Source organism: Rhinatrema bivittatum, chromosome 5 (genome assembly GCF_901001135.1).
Source record: "Rhinatrema bivittatum chromosome 5, aRhiBiv1.1, whole genome shotgun sequence".
Taxonomy (NCBI): Eukaryota; Metazoa; Chordata; class Amphibia; order Gymnophiona; family Rhinatrematidae; genus Rhinatrema; species Rhinatrema bivittatum.
Window position 1 is genome coordinate 239,420,067 of NC_042619.1, and position 18,213 is coordinate 239,438,279.

Consider the following 18,213-nt stretch of genomic DNA (forward strand, 5'->3'; position numbering starts at 1 on the left):
AATGACCAGTCAAGCATCTACCTACCTCCTCTATGTGCTGCGGTATTCTAAAAGGAGGGGACATCCAGCGTTTAACATCTTTGAGAAACTTCTGTTTAAAGATGAAACATCCGACTAACAGCCCAAAGAGAATAAATATTGTTGGGAAAAGTATTTTGGCAGCATAGATTGCATTAGCCGCACCTGAAAGAGAGAAAGAATACTAATCACTTCAGGGATGATCTTTGTGGTAGGACCATGATGGATTTCCACTTTACTCAAGGGCCCCACAGTGTAAACATGACAGGACACCACTTTCCGCTCAGGACCTCCAAGTGTATACACCCACAGAACCCTGCACTATACACAGGCCCTACCTGTGGTTGCTAGGAAGAAGAAAAAAAAAACAGCTTAGAAGAAAAAAAGTCAGCCTCCCCGTCCTAAACTACATCCCTCTGCACACCTCATTTCCCCATGATATTTAAGATTTCCTAAGGAAACACCTTAAGAGTTGCAGCTAAAATGCCCAGCTTCTCATCCAAGCATGAGGTTAATGATTGTAAATTATACTTTCGTTTTAGATAGATTTTCTTTGTATGTAAGGGCATCAAAGTGTTCCTTACTATGTATGACAGACTGTCTTCAGACACTAGATGTATGATGACAGAATGAGTATTTGTATATTTTTATTTATGCGTTTTATGTACCGTCGTTCCAAAAGAAGATCACAACAGTTTACATTATCAACCTTCATATTCTTGATCAACAATCACATACTGTGTGGCAACATTCACATTCTAGGTTAGCACCATAACAAATGCATATTCTAGATCATAATCATATATATTCTAGGACATTGCATTAACAACTATAGAATGTAGTTATTTATACATTTTTTTTGACGACACAAATCCCAATTCTAATTCTGCTAACATTATACTTTACACATCAAACATTACTTGTTGTTCACTCCACTGCTTTTGTCTCTGGTACTGACAGAGGTATTGGTGTTTTAGTATTTTACATTAAATTGTATGCATTTCTAAAGAGCCACGTTTTCAGTTCTCGCTTGAAACTCTTATCTGATGTAAAGACTCTGGAAGAGTTCCACAACCTGAGGCCTGCTATGGAAAATATTTGGTCTCTTATTTGCGTTAGGTGTATGTTCCGAGTGGAAGGCACTGTTACAAGACCTCTGTTTTGTGATCTTAGGGCTCTTTGTGGTGTGTAATGTTGAAGTGTCACTCCTAATAAACAAAGGTTAATATTGTTGATATTGAAAATTAGAGTTAATACTTTGTAGTGAATTCTGGATTGTACTGGAAGCCAGTGTAATGCTATCAGCGAGGGAGCAAAGTGTTCAAATTTCCTTGTCCCTAGGAATAGTCTAGCAGAGGCATTTTGAAGTAGCTGTAGTGGTTTTGGTAGACTTGAAGGTAGGCCTAGTGATACGGAGTTACAGTAGTCCAAGTTCGAGAATATTAATATTTGTAGAACAGTGCGGAAGTCCTATGTTAGCAGTGGTTTTAGCCGGTGTAAGATTCTCAGCTTAGCATATCCTATTTTGATTAATTTGCTTATATGCTTTTTATAGTGAAGTTCTTATTGAGCTGAATTCCTAGGACTTGTACTTGCTCTGAGGGCGTAATATTAATGATTTCTAGGTCTCAGGTTGGTGGTTTAATTATCGTGTTTTTTGGGGGGTTTAGAGTCAATTTCAGTTGAGAAAGTTTTTGTTGTATTCCCTTCATATATGTTTGATAGAGACGATGCAGTTTGGGTTTTTTTTTTGACTGTTTTGTAGAACGGGATGTAGAACTGTATGTCATCTGCATATAGGAAGATGTTGATGCCTAGATTCGCTAGTAGTGCGAAAAAAGGCAGCAAATATATGTTGAATAGAGTGGCCGGGAGTGCTGAACCTTGGGGGGGGGGACGACACCTGATTCGACTGAGGTGGTGTCAAATTTGAAACCCAGCTTGACTTGGAATGCCATCTCTTTTAGGAAGGAAGAGAGTCATTTGTTAACATTTCCATCTATTCCAATTTCTCTTAGTTGATGGCATAGCAGGATATGGTCAACTGTGTCAAATGCAGCCGTTAGATCGATTAGTACCAAGATATGATTCATTGTTATTAAACCCTTGTAGTACTGGGTCAGCTAAGGAAATGAGTAGGGTTTCTGTTGAGTGGTTTTTTCTGAATCTGAATTGGTTTGGGTATAGTATTATTGTTGCCTTCTAGGTGGTTCGCTAAATGTGAGAACACTGCTTTCTCTAGGACTTTAGTGATGAAAGGCAGGGTGGAAATTGGTTGGCAATTGTCTGCCGGTTTTATTTTTTAGGATTGGTTTAATCACAGCTTGTTTTCCCTTATCAGGGACTAATCCCTCAGCTAGCAAGCTGTTTATTATGGTTGTAAATATCAGAATATATGGCTGTTCACTGTTTTCAAGGTACTTGCGGGGTTAGGGTCCAGTAGGTGGGTATCAGGCTCCATTTTACTTGTCCAGGTTTTTCTTCAGGTTCTTATGTTATTAAGCAGGTAGAGAATTGTGATTTTAGTGTATTGATTTGTTAAAAAAAAAGAAAAAGTGAGTTTTTAGAAAAGTCGTGGTTGTTTGATGTGGAGGAGGATGGCTCTTTGATTAGGTTTTTATTGTTTCAAAGAATAATTTGGAGTTAAACATGATTTTGTTTAGCATAGTATTCTTTTTTCTTTGTTGATTTGTTCTTGGTATTTTGTTAATAGGGATTCGTATTTTTCTAGGGATTCTGTAGATTGGTATTTTCTCCATTGTTTTTTGGATTTTCTCAAGGTCTGTTCAGTGTGCCTTAGTTCTTCACTGTACCAAGTTTTTTTTTTTGTTTAGTTGTGTTTTCTTTAGTTTGGAATGTTTTTGTATGGATTGAGCATAGGGTATCTGCTATTTCATTGATAATTTTATCCCAGGAGCCAAAAGATGAAGAGGTATTATCGAGATTGAACTCAATTATTTTGTTTTTAATATCTTAAGTATTTCGGGTTCTATCTTTGGAGTTTGTTGTTTGGTGAAGAGAGTTATTTCTGTCTTTATTAGCTGGTGATCAGACCAGGGCAATATTTTATGAGAAGAACTGATTACGCAGTTATTGTGATTGGCAAAAATTAGGTAGAGGATGTGTCCTGCTTTATGGGTAGGGTTGGATACAAATTGTGACCAACCCCTGGCTTCCACGGTATCTAGGAAAATTTCATATGCTGTAGATTTAGGTGTGTGCTGTCTACATGAAGATTAAAGTCTCCTACGATTAGAGTTGATTCTGGGACTGGAAACATTTTAGTGAAGACTTCGATTAGAGGTGAGCAGTCTTTCTGAAGTATTCCGGATGGGCTATAAATCACACCAATATTTAGAAACTGAGATTTTAGTATTGCAACCACATTGGGCGGGTTTATCTCAACTTTATATGGTTTGAGTTTAAGTTCCCTTTTGCATATTATTAAGAGACCCCCACCTTTTCATTTGTGTCTGGGGAAGTGAAACATATCATAGGTTGGGTTATCAATTTGATTTAATAGGACATTAACACTGTCTTTGAGCCATGTTTCGGTAATGCAGAGAAACTAAATCCCACTATATTCTATTAGGTAATTTATCAGTGGTATTATTTTTTTTTTATACCGATTGAACATTTAGTAATAGGAGAGTGAACATTAAGCTGGAAGAGCTCACAGGAGAATTGTTATTTATCTTAGAATAGATAAAGTTGTTCTCCTCTCTTAGCTTGTGTTTTGTGGTTCTCTGGAGATTTCTATGGTTTCTTCGTCCAGTAATTGTTTCTATGATGTGGACCGGTTTCATTTTATGTTGAGCTTGGTTATGGCTGAGTTAGAATTTGCTTGCTTCAGGTGCACTTGAAAGGGCGCACAAAGGGGCAAGCTCCTTTGTTGTGCTCCTTCGTGCGCGTACCTGCCACACTAGCATCTCTGGTGTTGCAGCCGGTCCTCTCTGCCCTCTGTGATGGTGGTGGGTGGGCACAAGGGTGGTCAGCGCTGGCATCTTCATGCTCTCACCTGCGGGGGAGGGGGCGCTTCCTTGTGCGATCTCCCTCCGTCCTTTCCTCCTGCCCCCGTCAGGACTCCGATGTTGCAGCCAGTCTTCTCTGCCCGTGGTGGTGGGCTGTGGGGTGGAACTGGCCAGTCAGTGGTGGCGTCTTCCTCATGTGATCTCCATGCAGCATTTCCTCCTGTCCCCCATCAGGACTCCAGTGATGCTTGTGGATTATATTCAGGTACTGTAGGTATTTCCTTATCCCCAGAGGGCTCACAGAAATTTGCAGGATAAAGTGACTTGCCCAAGGTCACAAGAAGAAGTGGGATTTGAACCCTGGCTTCCCTGGTTTGTAGCACACTGCTCTTAACCACTAGGCTACTCCATTAGAGGTCTTGTCTAGGACCACTTTTCCTTGTGTTGTTTTTCCAGTCTTCTGTCCTAGGAAGGTGTCTGAAGATTGCCTTACATGTAAAATGATTTTACTGGTTGGCGTCAAAACAGAGGACTTCCAGACTTGTGGTTCAGATATAGAATTGCTGACAGAGAAGATCAGCAAGATCTCAGCTGCAAATATTCAGGAGATTGTTACAGTGGGTTTTTTTTTCTGCTAATGGAGTTCTAATTCAGGGGAAAACCCAGAAGTTGGCAGATGTCTGTGCTTTGTAATGATTGGACTGTTTAGGAGTTTTGTTTTCTGCATGGATTGCAACAGACCCAAATGCACTGTCTTCCAAATTATTCATCTATATATTGTACATCAGGATATGGTTTTATTTTCTAGAATACTGCTCTGTGTAGAGGGGGTTTTTTTGGTTTGTTTTTTTTAAAAACACACTGAGTGAGTGGCAATTGTGTTCATACTCCATTGGCCCTGAAGCTTTTATTTTTCCCCACTGAAGAATCCCAGGGACTGTAGCAAGCCAGCTAAAAACTTGCAGCACCTAAATGTATCCCTTTGTCCCTTCCAAGGGTGGGATAGAGGTTATATGTATTGCTTACTATGACTGAATTATGAATGTACACAAAAGATGCACGAATAGACAGTTACAGTTAAAACCTTGACTGATGCTACTGCTCATGAGTTTTGAACTTGTGCAAATTAAACTCTTTACTGTAGCCCTTTATAAAAAATTTGGGGACACAGATTCAAATTCTTCAGCAGAGATTCATAAGCAAGTTAAAAGCAACGATATCTGCTACTCACTGCAGAAAGCAAGTCTGAAGCACAGATAAGCTGCATACATGGTATGTGCAAAAGAAATGTTCCTGCAGTCCTTTTTAGGCAATCTTCACAGGAGGTGCTGGACTGTTAAGGCCAAATTCCATGGCTTTTTTTTTTTTTTTAAACTGCATATAACCTTCTATTGACAGGAATAGGCATCGAAAAAACAGGTACATATGTCAACAATATCAAATGCAGCACGATGGCGTCCATGCCCACATTGGCGCATAATGTTCCTATGCCATGGAACCCAGAACTCACCAACCGGGAACAATCAACACATGCAAGGAATTTTCTGACAGCACATTTTTACCAATAACACAAAACGTGATATTATACTTTTGGATTATACCACATAATTGTTCATTTGTGCACACTTACCCACCTAAATAGCCTTTACTGCAGTAACTGTTTACATGAGTTAATTATCCCCATCATTCATCAAAATACATTATGGCGTTAACGCACGCAATAACACGTTAACGCATGTGAAAAACACTAATGCATGGCACAAATGCAAAGTTTTTGGGGGTGGGATTGGGGAGGGATTTAGTTAAATGAGGGGCAATATTGCACGGTTTTAATGCCGGAAATAACTACACTTTTTTTCCTGGCGTTAGGCCATAACACAATTTGTGATAAATTTTTGGAATTGCATTTTGGCCATTTCTGGGCTTGGGGAGGGGAGCGGGAGAGAGAGACAGACTCTGGGGAGGGCCTCACTGTGTGCACCAATTTATATTTCTAAAGGAGGGCCATCTAATAGGTCGAGGTGAGATGTTAGTGGTGGTTTAGATGCCAGTTTCGCATGTAGAGTGAGATGTACAAACAGCACAGTACATCTTGGTGAAGATTTGACGTGATTTGGACTGAGGAAAGTCTCATAAAGATGAAATTTTGTACTATGTTCTCTCACCCTAGCTTGATGGTACAGTTATAGAATCCATCAGCCTCAAGCACATAATTTCATAGCACTAATACATGATGCATAGGATGATTGTAAGTCAGTGGTAGATTATGGATATTTGTACTAAATATAAATAATGCGTTTGGAAATGCTGTGTATTCCATGGGAGTACAACCTTCCAGTCTTTACAACATCAGTTCCAAATCTCCAAACTGGAACCACTTCAGGAGCAAAATGGACCCAGCCCAGTAAATATGGATTAGTGCTTCAGAAACCAAGAAATCATGTATTGGTCACAAAACTGTTTTATATATTTCATTCTTATTCTTGAAATTCTATCTACAACTCGCTTGCTAACAAGTGTCACAAGTAACAACGTATACTGGACTGGACTAGCGTGGGAAGCCATGTAAAACGTCACAATACAGTATATGATAAATAAAAGGCACCGGTTCTCACCCAGCTGGAATCCGAGAGTCTCACACACAGATATATTTGTGAAAACTACAGTAACATGATTTAACCGTCCGGTAAGGACCTCTTGGCCCACCCAGTCGCTTTCGCTTACTCCACTAGGGCAGACCTTAATTAATCTCTGGCCATCTCCCTTCCCTTGCCCTGACCAAAGCCCTCTGAAGGCATCTATCCCAAGAGTGCTTGAATTATTTCAAATTTTATGTTCCATAACAAACAGCTTGACAGGCAATAAATCACAGCAGCAAAATGCAGAATTAAGCAGACAAATATGAAAGAAACAAGAAAAGGAAAAACCAGAGAATCGAAACAGGCAGCTCATTATATCAGAGCCCACAGTAAACAAGTGTGCATTGTGTGAGGCAGCAGTTGCCCAAGTATTTTGATCAACATAACATAAAAAGGGGACCAACCCAAATTAAGTCCAAAGAGGGCAAGTCATCCTTAATCAACAAAGATGCATGCTCCATTTCTAAAATGTGCCAAATCTTAGTATGCTTCTATTTATATACATTGGCTAACCTAGGAGGCAAAAGTGGAAATTTTTCAAATCTCCTTTTGCCAAGAATAATGTTAACCTGATCAAAACTGCAATCAAGCAACATCAGGGAGTATTTGCACGAGAGATGTTGTGCAGTAATGCTATTGTTGTACTTAACTACCTTCCCTGTACGTACCCAGATTAGTCCAGACTCCTGGGTTTTGTACCTCTGCCAGCAGATGGAGAGACAGTTTTATTGAAACTGCTATATAATGTACAGTGCCATCTGCAGTCCCTCAGCATTTTTGTCCCCAGATGGCAGATAGTGAAAAATCTGCAGTCTGAGATTAAAAAAAAAATGTAGAAGATTGAGAAATTTCATAAGGAGCATCCTGGGGAGTTGTGAGGTCCTGGTAGGGCTATCCTCCCTGATCAAGGCAGACGAGCAGAGGGTTGGTGATCCTTCCTTAGCTCGCTCCTGTTACCATGTGGCTGATATCTGGTGGTCCAGATCCCTCAGTTTTCATGAGGCAGCGCTGTGACCCACTAGCAATCCTGTCCACTCCATCTTATTTCTTTTGGCTTCCCTTCTTTTCCTGGTATCTTTTAAAAAATAAATAAATAAAAGTAAATTTCTCTCTTTCTCTGCAGCTGTTTTGTTACTTAGTTTGGGGAGGACAGGTGACCGAAGGGGTGCAGTGCAGCAGGCGAGTTTTTCCCGGTGTTTTTTTTTTCAGCAGTGCTGTGAGGGGATGGTTTCAAGCACTAAGCGCGTGTTTTTAAACATGCCTCGTGCTTTTTGCTAGGTCTGCGGGGAGTCATGTTCACGGCTCAATTATTTCAGCTTACGCGCTGGGTGTGCTGCTGGTGTGGAAAGCGCATTGGCAGGGCCCTCCCCTCGTTTTTTCTCTGCATCTTTGCCAGAGCTTTCCTGAGGCCTCTATCTCTAGTGCGGGGGAGGGGGCCTGTCAGCAGCCATTCTGGATATTGCCGTGTGGCTGGCCATGCGATCTCTCACAGTTTTGGGGGAGCCCAGGCCGCCTCCTCCACTTCTCTTCCCAGCTGCTTCAGATCCTGAGATGATTTGGGATGACCTCGAAGGGGAAGATTTCCCTCTGGATGCAGGGCTCGCAGATGTTGGATCCCCTCAGGATCAAGATTCTGATGACTCAAGATTTTTCCTCTGAGTTTGTTCTCCTGATGCACAAAGTTTTTCTGGCCAGAAAAGCATCAGGGGGGAGGCAAGGTGACTCTACCTCAACCCCTGGGGGGGCGGGGTCTAAAGCACAAAGTCTAATCCTCCTAAGAGAAAGCACACCGAGGCAACTTGGTATCTTTTCAGCTTGGCTTTGGATTCTGGGGACCCACAGGATGATATGGAGGATCAGCAGGAGGACCCTGGGGCAGTCCCAGGAGAAACTCCACTACAGGACATGCCAGACTTGTTCCAGGATCCGCAGGAGGTGCCTGTGGCTGAAGGGGGGAATATCCCAAGGTGATTCACATCTTTCACAGAGAGGAACTTGGACCGCCGATTCCACAGGTTCTTCAGGAGCTTGGAATCCAGGTGCCGCAGGAAAAGTCTGACTTGGAGGCGCAGATCCGGTTTGGATGGCCTGAGAGCGCCAGCTAAGGCTTTTCCCTTCACAAGTCTGTGAAGAAGCTAGTGGTCAGAGAGTGGGATACTCCTGAATCTGGTCTACAAGTCGGAAGAGCTATGGCAAAGCTCTATCCTTTACTGGAAGATATCTTGAAGTTGTTGTCTCTGCCCATGGTGGATGCCTCAGTTTTGGCAGTCACCAAGAAAACTACCATTCCGGTAGTGGGCTCTGTCGCATTGAGAGATGTGCAGGATCGAAAGTTGGATCTCCATCTCAAGCGGATTTTTGAGGTTTCTGCTCTGGCCATCAGGGTTGCGGTGTGCTGCAGTTTGGTGGAGAGGGCGTGCCTCCAGTGGGTCCAACACTTGCAGGAGTCACATTCTGCAAGAGCAGTGTAAGCGCAACAGGAGGATCAGCTGGAAGTAGTGGTGGCGTATGGAGCCAATGCCTTTATAATCTAATTAGGACCTCTTTGCAGATTCGGCAGTGTCCGCTAGTCGTCTGCTATGGTTGCGGAATTAGTCAGCAGATGTTTGGTCCAAGTGGCAGCTTAGACCACTTCCTTTTAAAGGAAAGTTGCTGTTTGGAGAAGATCATGAAGCATCTGGTTGAAACAAAGGTGCACCAGTTGCCCGTGGACAAGCCTAAGGGTAGAAGTTGGCACTAGCACGGACTAGGTTTCATGACAACAAAAGATTCCGTCAGTCCAAAACCTCTGGGGAGAGGGGGAGGAAATCGCAGTGCCAGATTACTGCCAGGACCTCGTCCTGGGGGCAGTCCTATCAAGGGGGCCAAAGAACCACCAGGGACAGGTTAAGGAAGTGCAAAGCCTTCGCAATGATGCAAGGTTGGCCCACTCTTTGGTTCCAGTTGTCAGAGGGTATTTATTTCTTTTTTCGAGGAGTGGGGTCAAGATTACCACAGATGGTCGGGTCCTCGGGGTAGAAAGAGACGACTATAGGGGTACAGTTCACAGAAGGAGAATGGGATGTTTGTTTTTTGGCTATCAGCCGCAGCTCTATAGCAGCTTCCATGGTGGAAAATAGTTACAAAATGCTGTTTGGGTGGTATCTAACCCCCCATAAGTTGAAAAAGATGGGGGTTCATAAAGACTCGCTATGCTGGAGGAATTGTGGTCAGGAAGGGGACTTCTTCCATATGTGGTGGACATGCCCAATCAAACGATTATGGGTACAAGCTGAAAAATGGCTTTAGGACCTGTTGCACATCCCTATACATTTTAACCCAAAAGAGGCTTTATTACACATTCCAGAAACCACGGTGTCCATTGAACATAGACAATTACTTAAAGCGCTCGCTCATGCAGTTCGTGGTGAAATTGCAAAACGATGGAAGGAACATAGTGCGCCTTCTTTGTCTGCGGTACTTCAGAGGTTGAAGTGGATCTATTATATGGAGTATTTGACTGCCTCAAGAAGGGACATCTTGATGAAATTCCACAAAACGTGGCAAGCTTTTCAACAGTGGTCTGCCTCAAACTCTATATGAGATCTTGTATGTGCACAACACGGGGGGGGGGGGGGGGGGGTTTAAATACATAAATATGGGTCAAAGCCATGAGACTCTATATTTAGTGGATTACTGTATAATTCCATAGTTAGATGTTATGTTTATTGTTGGCACATGTTACATGATTTTATGTAATGCTCTGTTTATGGTTAATGCTATATCTTATACATATATGGGATACTGCTGATTGTCTGAGCGTATAATACTTTGATTTCTACAATAAAAACATAATTACAGAAAGAGACTGCTATGCTTTAGATTTTGCTTGTCCCATCAGGGATCCCTTTGTCATTTCCCCTTGCGGACTGCTTAAGAAGCGTTGGCGGACTGAGAGATGGTGGATTGTTTGAAACTTCTGGGGGCCGTAGTGCCAGTTCCCGTAAAAGAACGGAGAACAGGGAGGTATTCCATCTATTTCATGGTTCATTGGGGAGTTCAGGCCAAACCTGAACTCGAACCAGCCCCTCTTTTTGTTTTCTGTTCCGAAAGGACTGAATTTTCCAGAGGGCTGAAAAGACGAGTTTCTGTAGGACCAAAAGCGTTGGGAGCCCCTGGCTCGACCCCTCATAGGCGAAGGATGCTGCGGCCTCTCTCTCATCTTCCAGTAGCCACGGCACTGGAGGTTCATTCCACTTACTGGCTAACTTTTCCAATTCGCTTCTGAATAGGAGGGATCCCTTAAAGGGCATCTTTGAGAGGTTTGCCTTAGAGGTCACGTCTGCTGATAAATTTCACAATCATAGTTGTCTTCTGGCCGCTACCACTGAGGCCACTCCCCTGGCCGAGGTATGAACTAGGTTAGAGCTCATGTTCGCTAGAAAGGCCGCAGCGGGATCCATCACCTCTCTGGAATGCACCCCCTGAGCTATCTGCCTCTCGAGAGAGAAGCAGACACAAATGAGCCACCAGGGCACAACAGAAAGCAATCTGTAGTGTCAATGCTGTTGCATCAAAGGCTTGTTTAAGGATGGACTCCAGCCACCTATCATGCGCATCCTTTAACGCCGCTCCTCCCTCCACCGGGATAGTTGTTCGCTTCAAAACGACACAGACGAGAGCATCCACTTTAGGGAAACGCAGATGTCCTCTTGCCGCAGATCCAGTGGGTACAGAGCTTCCAATGCTTGACTACTTTAAAAACTGGCTTCTGGGGCATCCCATTCCAGGTTAAGTCAACTCCTGGATGGCTTCCAGCATCAGAAAATAGCAAGAGGCTTTCCATAGAGACACCAGGATGGGATTCTTCTTTGGTTATGTCCTCGGGTCTGTGCCGGAAACTCCTAGAGTCTTCAGGGTCTGGAGCCCAGTGCCGGCAATTCATGGACTGGTATGGCTCCAAGCCTGGAGAGATTTCCCCCTCTTCCAATGAGTCTGCATCCCCTTTATTGTCCCTGGTGTCTGGGTCCTGTCAGGGATACCCTTGGTGAGATTAGGCATGACCCAAGGTATGCTGATATGGCTGGGAGGACAAGGCCTTCCCGGCTGTGGCTCGCTCCTGGCAGGAGCAGCAACTGACTGCACCGGAGCAAAAGGCTTGAAGGCCATGAAAGAATTCCATCCAAGAAAAAGCCCGCGGGTCCATACCTAGCCCTCTCCCAAGGCCGACGCAGCCCCAGGATTACTCAAATCCGGGGTGCTACCGGATAAGGTCGTTTGTGGCTGACCCATCTTCCAACTTGGCTTGGAGAAGTTCTGGGAGTCCAGTCCTCCCTGGGCCTCCTCACAGTGCTGACACAGGAAGGATTCTAGGTCAGACTGTGAAGCTCTAATATGGCAGGCAGCACAAAGAGAGTGTCACTTGTGCTTCTTTGCTGCAGTAGCCATAGTTATCTGTAACTTGTGTGTTCAGCGGCTAGCGCTTGGATTCGAGCACACACAGATCCACTCCGATGCATGGAAGTAGAAGCTCCCTTAAGCATCTGGTTATGCGCAAGCATACTTGTGCACTTGCACACAGATATGCGCGTGGTTATGTGTGCCAGAATGTGCGCACATATGTCCGCACTAGGCGCACAGCAGGGCCAACCTGCACTGCACGTACCGACGGTCTATAGTGGAAAATGGCACCACTGAGCCTGAAGCGGGGCCTAGCCCATCAGAGGGTCAGTGAACCCGCTCAGAAACCCCCTTTCCCTTGCACCAACAAGATCAGGAACGTTGTCGGTATGGCGCACCGAGCAAAAGACTGGAGGAAAGACTTACTGAAGCCCTTCCACGTCTCTGAATCAGAGGATCCCTTCTTCTACTTACCTGGGCTCAGTGCTTACCGGCTGAGAACTGAGACAGTCTCCGGCTGCGGGGGGGAGATGGCTTTGGTCATCACTGCCATGCCCGGCTTCCTGCACCTGCTGCTTTTCAGCTGCTTCAGCAGCAAATCCATGCCGGAAAACCGGCTACCGGACCAAGGCACACCTTTGAGGGGCCCCGGAAATCACCTCAGGAATTCTCAACTAGGGGAGGGATCTTTAGGTATCATCACAGGAGAGCGGGGTTCAATCTTTCTCCAATTTAAAGGTAAATTCTCCTTCTTCTAACGAGTACTGCCATCCCGCTAAACCATCAATGCTGGTGTAGGGAAAGCATGTCCACATCTGCTAGGACAGTGGTCCCCAACCCTGTCCTAGGGCCTACCAGCCAGTCAGGTTTTCAGGATATCCACAATGAATATGCATGAGAGAAAATTTGCATGTGCATGCATATTCATTGTAGATATCCTGAAAACACGACAGGCTAGTGGGCCCCCAGGACTGGGCTGGAGACCATTGTGCTAGGAGACAGAAAGATATTGAATGGCTGAGGTCATGCAGGGGTATATCTAGGGTGACGTCAGCTTTGAAACCTGTCTCCATCTGCTAGCAGGGGAGCACATAACCCACTGGTCCTGAGTCCATCTGGCTATATGCTAGGAAATCAATGTTTCCCTTGTTTCTGATGGAGCACAGACATTTTGAGCACTTTAAGCTTCTGTGTGAAGGGCTTATGTTTGAAGGCTGGCACCATTTTGGGAGCCTCTCTCTGAACTGCTTTCATCCTCATAATGCCTTTACAATTAACAGAATATTACCTGTGGCTGTAGTCTTCTCACACACAATTTCACTGGGTATCCCATATTTTGCCCTGGATTCTGGCCATATCTTGTATTCTGTCAGCACTTGCAAACAGTACACCGTCCATGGATCCAGGTCATGAAGCACAACGGATGTGGAGGATGTGGAGTATGTTTCCAGCTTAAAAAACAATAAGACGGGAAAAAAAATGTCAAAATTAGATGTGTGTGTGCATGTCATGGCTTCCTTTCCACATGCACACAGTACTGACCAGTATATAGCAAATCACTTTAGTTAGGTTCACACATTCATTCTGAAGCAGAAGGCAATATAAAGAAACAAATGCAAACCAGATCTCTTCCCTTTGAAGAGGGAGGGGGAGGAAGAAAAGATGTAACATCATTTGCTTATGTCTAAACAGTATTTGTACTTTGTGCACCTTGTACACAATAAAAGCCTTAATTATTAAAAAAAAAAAAAAAAAAAAAAAGATTTTCCATTCAGAAAGCTTTTAAAACAGGCTTCTGTTGCATTTTCTAAAAATTCTATCCAAGGAAAAATGTGTGATGCATGTTTGAACCCCATTTCCATTTCAGTGCACTGAAAGTGTTACAGTTTATGTGCATATAATGAAATATAGCCAACCCTGGGCCAGGATAATCTCATCCTAAAACAAAGCAGATCTGGTCTCTAATAGCTGGACAAATAATGCAGGCTATTCAGGCAAGGTTAAACTAGCCTCTGGGGTCTAGTATGGGTGGTAAGATCAAGCTGTAAATATGGGCACACAGACTTATCTTGCAAGTGTCACCATAACTCTGACATGTTACAAGGAAGAGTGACTGACATGGGAGACCAAGGATCTGGATAATTAGCCAAGAGCCCTAGGGAAATACCAGCAGACCAGGGTGCAGGGGAGAAAATAATAAATATTACTAGATTTTTGTATTACGGTACTTACAGCTCTCGAAATAAGACCGTGAGGGACTGGTCTGGCCAACTATTCCTGATACCTATTGCTGTACTTTGATTTTGTGATCTAGATCTTAGGAGGTGACAGGGCCACTGCTTCCAATACGCAAACTAGGCAGTTGCCTAGCGTGCCAAAATATTAGTGGTGGCAAAATCCAGCCATCACAAGGCCCAGAGGGGTACTATGCTAGAACCACTGCCACTGATAGGAAGGCTAGAGCTACAGTTGGAGGGAGAGGGGTGTCTGACCAAAGGTTCGCCTAGGGCACCAAATACTCTTGCACTAGCTGTGGGCGATGATGATGCCCAAGGAATTTTACTGCTGTGAGTTTTATAAATCTAGTGGATTTGGTAGCAATGCTGCTCTGTCATCTTATATTTATAAATTGTGAGATAACAGAAAAACACAAAGAAGCAGAGAAAGTAAGTCACATTGATCTTATACATGGACACAAACACGAATACCTGCACATAAAGACAGACAGCATCACATGGAAGAGGGTCTCTGATTAACAGAAGATCAGTTTAGGTCAGTATAATAGTTCCTGAATTCAGTCTCTTTACATGCAAAAAATTTACATGTGTGAATAATCTACTCATAGTATACAACAAAAGGGACAATTCTCTACCTTTAACAAGCCACTTGGGCCAAGCAAGGATGTGAACTCTATTCTCCTGGAGGAGGTTGGGCTTGCACAGTGCTCACAGACTCTTAATACTACCCCTTGTGCATGAGCAAAGAGCAGTCCTGGCGCAGGTGTTCTTCCAGCCATGGATGCTCACTATAGAATTTAACTTCTATGGCGTTTGCTTTGTTGACGTTTGCATTCTTGGCTGGTTTCTTTTCACAGGAGATTCACAAATCTCTCTCTCCTCCTCCGACTTCTACTATATTAACCTTTGATGTGTTCACGTTGTCACTGAATGCATCCAAACTGGACATGATCCATCTCCCACAGACCTTCGCGCTCCTCCCCTTCCTTCAGGATGTTTCCATTGATTGTAGGTGGCTTAAATGTTTCAAACCCTGCAATGAATCTGAGCTTCTGCTTTGACGCTGCTCTCTCATTCTCTGCTCAGCCCCATAACATTTGCTGCAGGCCTTTCACTTTTACAAGCTTTAACCACCTCTTGGCTCTCAATTTAATTTGCCATGAAAAATATACAAACTAGCAATTTTTATAACCTAAAGAGGGTGTCAGCCAGCCAGTAAAGGTTTGTCTCAAAGACAAAATGGTCCTCTCAATCATCCCCTCAAAAATAGTCTTTACATTTATTAAGCTGCACATAAAAATACTTGGCCATTAGCTAACATTTTGTGACAGACTGCATCAGTGGGAATAAAAAGGGAACTAACTCAAGGTAAACCTCTGTGTGAAGTGCTCACTCTCGGACCCACCACAGTTTCACAGTCATGGGACGCTCTCTCTCTTTTGTCTGTCAGGTTTGATTGAAGTGAGACAAGTACTTGCGCTTTGTGTCAATTTTATTTAGTGACTAGTTTATTGGATTTTGTCAGTCACCCCCCTCCAGGTTCCTCAAAATTAAGCAGCACATTTCCTATACCAACTGCCTTGTTTTCATAAATCACTCCTTGCTGACATGCATGGGTTCCCAGTTAAATTTCATTATCGCTTCTGATTCCTTGTATTGGCTAATAAATGTATCCATTGTCTGATCCATGGCCTTATTTTCTCCCTGCTTTCCCTCTTCTCTTAGTCCCTCATGTTAAACGGGTTTCCTTGTAGTTTCAACATTTTTCTATTGTCGGCCCTAGCTATGAAGCTTGCTCCATGCAGAAGCCATCCATTTTGACTTTCTGGAAAAATATGGTAAATTAAACCCCCATTTTTTCAGAAATGCTTGCATAAACGCCTCCTTCAGTCTATGTGAAAGAAGAATTTTCTATTGGTAAACTGTAGTCACATGAATACTTGGGAGTTAGTTTGATTTTTTTGTAGACAAAACGTAACAAACAGAGCGGCTCAATGGAGTGACGTGCGCCACCATGCAGAAGACGACCTGGGTTGAACTCCCACACCAGGTCTCTTGCTGTCCAGGCCAGTCAGAGCCTCTGAGGGAAGGGAGTCCCAGTCATCCAGCAATGGTGCCCCCCAGTGGCTGAATTTAGGGCCCATGATTTCACGATTCTGGAAGGAGCTCTGGTGCAGAGCCACTGGCCGAGGACTGTCAAACTGCGACAGCTGGACTGAGTTGGGAAGGGGGATATAAAACAGGGGGAAAAATCCCTGGCTAGTTGTGAACGAAGGCTCAGGATGCCTGATCTCAGTTCCAGTTCTGACTGAGCTGGAAGTACAAAGAAGCAGGAAGAAACTGTCAGGCCCAAAATAGAACAAAAACTTAATAAAAACACACTTATGATAAAAACTCATCTTCAATTAACTCAGTAACTAAGTTTGCTACCAACTCTTTCTGTAGACCATTGTCCATCTGCCAGCATTGTAGATCACTGCTTGGTAAGGTGCCCAGCCTAACAGCACCAGATAAACATGGAAAATACTACACACAGAGCTGAGAAGGGATACAGGGCAAAAACAAGGGAATTACCAAAGACAAGCTAAACTGCAAGGTACAATGAGAGTCTGTGCCCATCGGCTCTCTGATGCAAGTTGCATGGGAAGCAGTAAGGTCTGTCAGGTTTGATGCCCCCAATAAGAGATGAACAAAGGAAAGACAGTCAATTTCTAAGGCAATTTTTCTGACCATAGTAGTTTTGCTGGTACACCTTGCACTGCTCCTTGCTGAACCTTGAATGGGAGGTTAGTACAACTAGTCAAGCAGAGGGATACCAGGCCACTCATGGGAGGGATGAGATCAGGAACAGCAACAGGTAGCAAGCAAAATGAAACAGTGTATTACCAAGAACTGCTCAGCCACAGAACTAATATTAAGTCTCACCTTTTTAGCAGTATTTTCTCTCCAGTAGTACACATAATATTGGTAGGATATTACAGAAATCCTCTCATCAGGAGGAGAGAAAGTGACAGTAAGTGATCCATAATCTGAACTGACTTTTACCGACTTTGGTGGTCCCACAATTGCTGGAAATGAATACACATACACAAAAGTCAATCAATCACAGATGATATCATCATCCATATTGTTAGTTTTTTGGTTTGGTTTTTTTTTGCAAAGAATACAGGCTTCTTTAATGTGCTTTGATGCTGTCTGGCAACAAGGATGAGAGGAAACACATTATGTTCCAGGTTATCCTGGAACTTAATGTGTGTACTTTAATTTTCAAATAAACATTATTGAAAAAGCAGTAAACTGACATCTTTTTATTGTTCCAATAAGAGGTAGCACACTAAAAACAAAACCAATAATGAATTCTAAAGTGAAAAGCAGCTAAGAGGACAAAGTTCAATCATTTTCACAGGGAAGAGGCAGATGACTCGTGAAAATCAGCTGTTGGAAAACTGCCACACGTGAAGAAAGGCATTCCCAGGGAGGTAAACACATACGTAGATAGCTTTTACGACCATGCGCACCTTTCCAGCAAAACTCTACCTGCAGGAAACGCAGGCGCACACGGCAGGTTTCAGCGGGAAAGCAGACAAATACATTTGTTTGGAGAATTAGCGCAAAGCCCGCAGATAAAAAGCACACGCACTTTTTATCTCTATGTGGATCAGTAAGTGAGAGCTGCCCCTCCCTCCCTCCCTCCCTCATCGATCTCCAGCTTGCCCTTTTTCTTTTCTCCTGCATCAGAGAGCCAGCTCCTTCTCTAGGACGCCAGCCGCTCCGCACACCGCTGCAGTCAGGGATCTTCTACGTCTACCTCATCCTAATTCTGGCTTGGAACCCCAACTGCAGCATGTCCCAGCAGCGAGAAATGAGAAAAGCCAGGGCAAATAGGGAAACAAAGATTATGGGCGATTTAACAGGGAAACCAAAAGCACATTAGATGCATAGATATCCCAGGGCAACACCAATCAGGAA

The 18,213-nt window shown here is 43.6% G+C and overlaps 1 protein-coding gene across 1 annotated transcript in view; it reads right to left on the reverse strand.

Moving 5' to 3' along the window:
* LOC115092574 (interferon gamma receptor 2-like) overlaps positions 1-18,213 on the reverse strand; it is a 68,353-nt gene that overhangs the window by 14,445 nt on the left and 35,695 nt on the right. The window contains exons 5-7 of the mRNA XM_029603556.1: positions 17,170-17,312; positions 13,296-13,458; positions 26-183 (exon numbers count right to left, since the gene is read on the reverse strand). Coding sequence (XP_029459416.1) covers positions 26-183; positions 13,296-13,458; positions 17,170-17,312 — 464 coding nt within the window. The remainder of the gene's footprint in view (positions 1-25; positions 184-13,295; positions 13,459-17,169; positions 17,313-18,213) is intronic.